Source organism: Loa loa (assembly GCF_000183805.2).
Source record: "Loa loa unplaced genomic scaffold supercont3.4, whole genome shotgun sequence".
Classification (NCBI taxonomy): domain Eukaryota; kingdom Metazoa; phylum Nematoda; class Chromadorea; order Rhabditida; family Onchocercidae; genus Loa; species Loa loa.
This window is the reverse complement of record NW_018108184.1, coordinates 194,210-198,693: the sequence shown is the minus strand read 5'-3', so window position 1 is coordinate 198,693 and position 4,484 is coordinate 194,210. Positions and strand designations below refer to the sequence as shown.

Genomic DNA, 4,484 nt, shown 5'->3' with positions numbered 1-4,484 from the left:
GAATCCTTGATCCTCCACAAGTGAAGCGTTGATATCATGCAATTTTGCGACACAAACTGCCGCAGTCTTGCGAACATATGGATCTTCATCCTTCATACATTTACGCAACGGTTCACACAAATATTCCGTTATCTGAATTTTCAAATCAAAATTTAGTTCAGTCGGATGTTTTTTCTTGAAGAAAATTTCATATTTATCTGAAATCGTTATTTCTGTTACGCCGGCTGGATAACTTCTACGCAAATCCGAAAAATACCAAAGTTTTCGACTTAAATATATCTTATTCGAAAAAATTTACTTTGTCAACTCGTATGCAACCCATCGTTCGTACAGCTAATGCTCGGATAAGCGGATTTGGATCCTCACAGTCCTAAAAAATATTTCCTTCTATATTTTTGGGAAAAAGTACAATGTAAAAAACGAATTGAATCACTTCATATAATTCTACATTACTTCCCTATATTTAAATATAGAAAAATAACTGGGAATTGGCTGAGATGTTCATATTTAATGAATCACAATATTTCAGTCCGAAAATACGACCACCATACATTAACTCCACGATGTGAATAAATTAATCACCAAAGTAGGCTCAGAACGCGGTAGTAGTTCATGAAGAATTGGTGCCCGACTGTCTTTGGTATAGCTGTACTATCTAGCAAAGCACAACACCTGTCCAGGTAATCCTGCATTTTAAAGATCCTGTGAGAGAAAAAAAGAAAAACTAACTTTCACGAACGTATTAACCGCCATAATTGCAAGATCTGGTTGGCTTTTGGCATAATTCATCAAATAGAGATAAACTAGCTTCTTCAGTTCAACATTGTCTGTTTGCATACAGTTGACTACATCCGGAAATAACGCACTAAAAAAAATCAAATTTGGACCTGAATTTTGTAAACGCACATTAACTTTGTCTCTGTTTTCATTCGTGACTATGGAAGTTGTGATAAACTGATAAACTGATTATCCAAACGAAGAAACTGCTGGATTCAGCAAAAATACCTGACATCTTTACCGACAGTCATACTTGCTATAACTTTCTTCACTGCTTCTCTCTTCTTTTCCTTCTTATCCGAATTCAATTCATTTTTCAGCTCAAATATTTCACCTGCAAATGAAGCATTCACAACAACTTCCTTACATTCTTTTTCTTTGTAGGATGAACCAAAATATATTTCAAAGAACACAGTTTATTTCAGAATCTACTTTTGTTCTAAAACAATTCAAAAATCAATTAAGTCATTATTACAATGCAAATACACGCATCTTCAAATTTTCAAATCAATTTTTCCCAATCATTTTAGCATCACTCAAGCAATGTGAGCAGAACAGTCTTCGTCGTTATTGGGTCCTAAACAAGATCAACCAAGGCTAAAAGAAATATGTGAAGAAAGCACAAATATATTGAAGATGCGATTGTTATGTTAAAATGTACGAAATTTTTGAAATAATAATCTAGCTAAAACACAAAGCCTGTGATGCTTAGTTCACTGTTTCATCTTAAAATGGCAAATTTTATCGAATTAAACGAAACGAAAATTAACCTTTTTTGGTGGTCGTAAAGTATTTTGAATCGGTCATTATGAATTACCTGCAAAAAGCTGGAAAATAGCAACTACAGGTATATTGTTCCATTACAGCATCAGGAAAAAGTGAGAAACGGAACTACTTTCAATGATTATGGTGACCGATTGTCAAAGAAGTTGATTCATGAAATCACAAAATAGAATGACATTCTCCGGTAAGAATAGTTCTGTTCCATTTAACAGATTTCGATCCAATCCAATCACAATGAAGCGTTTTAATTTCATATATTGTAATCAGACAGTATTTCATACGCATTTCGCGCACAACTGAATGCTATGAGTACGACAGATGTCTTTTCTTATAAATTTATCACCTCTTTTCCGTCACATCATTAATTGTTACTTTACTTATTAACAGGTTCTCTTTTCAAACGATGAGTTCAAAAGAAAAAGAGAATCGAGACTTTGCTGACGTTGCCATCTACCCTAACAATTAATTAACAGTTATTCGTAAATCGGCGATTCAATTTATCCTATTATATTTAAATACATGAAAATCAAATATCTGAATAAATAGCTTTGTGACATCCCGCTGAAAACTTCATCACTTTTATATAACCGAGAGTAACCAACAGCTCACTAATCAACTAATATTCGAGTTCCCATATTTGAAAAACACAATTTCCTGTGAAATAACAAATATGTCGTGGTGAAGCGATAGTGAACTAGTACACGTACTCCGTCAGTTTTCTTAACGGAAAGGTCAACAGGAATGATGTCATCCTAAACTGTTAATATATAGGGAAGTGTGGGACAGGCGTGGAAATTTCCTGTTTTCACAACAGCATTTGGAATAGGCTTTCGTCACATCTTACACCACTTTTAATTTTTGCTCTCAATATTCAGAAGCTTTAAAAACGGTTTGAAGAAAACTGTTATTGCTTGATTACTTGTATACGTCATGTAAATAATATTCGGAAAAAAATTCCTAAGACGGTGATAAGATTGAAGCTGTATGTGTATGACCAAGTATCATGTCTTTTAAAAAGCAAATATTTGGTTTACTTAATTACCTAATTATAAAATTATCTAATTTGGTATAAAACGTCTCTGTAGGGCATTAACTGGGCCATATTTGACCTTCAGTAAACCTTGAAGATTCGATTCCAATCTTAGTAATACACTACTGTAAATAATATGGAAACATGAAATTTAATCTTCTTTATCAATGTATATGCATTATGCACAAAAAAGTCATGTGTAACCGAAATAATTTGGTCATCTATGCAGTAAATTTTATCTGCCGAACAATAAGTTTATTTCACGGCAAAATCTCGCACGCTACGGAAGGAAAATGTATTTCGAACAAATACCTGCAAGACTTGATGAAAAAAACTAAGGAAAAAAGAATGACCAGAGGACAGTTCAACTGAAATGGAAGCAGATATGACCAAGACAAGAGAGAGTAATGCAAATTAACATTGAAGTCGTGACAATTAATTTCAAAAATAGTATTGGAACATGAGAACCAGGAAGAGAGATCAAAATACGTTTCTTAATTGTAAAAAATCTAATAAAATTTCGAGAACCTAAACAAACTCGACATGCTCTACCTGCAATTGTTATCCCGAACGTTCTCAGTGCAAATCATCTTTTTGCCAAAGTGCAAAATATTCACGACAGAACTCTACGAAACTTATAAAATCTCTCATTCAATCATTATATGAACCTTGACCAAACTACTGAAGAGACAACAACAACAACAACAACTAACTACAAGAATCAACCACGAAAGGCACTTATTTCTCTCCCTCTCTCTGGAGTGGTACAAAAGTTTACAGTATTTACTTCTTATACAATAATTACTAAAGCAACTACTAACTACACAAATTCAATAAGAATTTAGGATTCGGAATTCTTAAATTCTCTTTACAAAAGTAATTCAAGCACAAAAGAAAAAATAACAAAATATTACATCAGACAGCAAAAAGGAAAAGGGTAAAAACGATATGAATTTTAAAAATTCAGCATCTTACCCCTTTGTTTATTACAATCAAATTGATAACTACCCGACAAGAAGGAAAAAAAAATTTAAATTTATTGAAAACTTTAATTCAAAATTTCGACATTTCATAAGGACAGATGAAAGAATAATTTATTAATTAGTGGTGAAATATTTGTCATCAGAAAACAAATATGGACATCTAGAGTTATGACTTCTCTCTTAGAACTTTACATTCATCATTCCATTACCATTTATTGTCGTTTTTGGAGAAAATATAAATTACGGATATCCTCACAAATGTCAACACTAATTCCCTCACTCTCCCCTATATAAAAAGTTAAACTAACTCTTAAAAAGTTAAACTAACTCTTCAACAATCTTTAATTCTTTTATTTACAATGTATTTTCTAACAGCTTGTGGCTTCCATATTTTAATAAGAAGCAAAAATTTTAGTTCATGTACATTTCCCAAAATTGCAAAACATTGGTTTGCTTGCACTTGCACAAATACTAGCACCAATTCATTTTGATAAATATCATCATGCCGCTATTGTTATGATTTACATCATCATATCCTCATCTTTTGATGATACCAGAGCTTTGCATGTTCTTCTTCAGAAGCAATAACTCAAATGAAAAAAAAAAAGAAAACCATGATTTCAGCAGTTATCAAAAAATAATTTGGACAGTTGAATTAAAAAAAAGAACATTGTCTTCAATCCGAAATATACTACCATAGAAATTCATAGAGTGATGGAATATTACCGTTCGAATAATTATACCATATTCAAAAATGTGAGGGATGATGTGCAATATTACAGCTTCTTACACTAAAATTTATTGAATTAGGAAAGGATATGATCGAAAATCGCATAATCCAATATTACCCAAAAATATTTACAGTAGGTGAATTGGGTATTATCACTCTTGCCGTTCAATTAAATAATATT

At 32.1% G+C, this 4,484-nt stretch overlaps 1 protein-coding gene across 1 annotated transcript in view; it reads right to left on the bottom strand.

Moving 5' to 3' along the window:
* Positions 1 to 1,600, bottom strand: part of LOAG_16454 (APB-1 protein) — an 11,446-nt gene extending 9,846 nt beyond the window's left edge. The window contains exons 1-4 of the mRNA XM_020449106.1: positions 1,548 to 1,600; positions 1,006 to 1,111; positions 730 to 865; positions 299 to 370 (exon numbers count right to left, since the gene is read on the bottom strand). Of these exons, the coding sequence (XP_020307419.1) occupies positions 299 to 370; positions 730 to 865; positions 1,006 to 1,111; positions 1,548 to 1,584 (351 nt within the window). The 5' untranslated portion in view covers positions 1,585 to 1,600. The remainder of the gene's footprint in view (positions 1 to 298; positions 371 to 729; positions 866 to 1,005; positions 1,112 to 1,547) is intronic.
* Between the last annotated feature and the right edge of the window lie 2,884 nt (positions 1,601 to 4,484).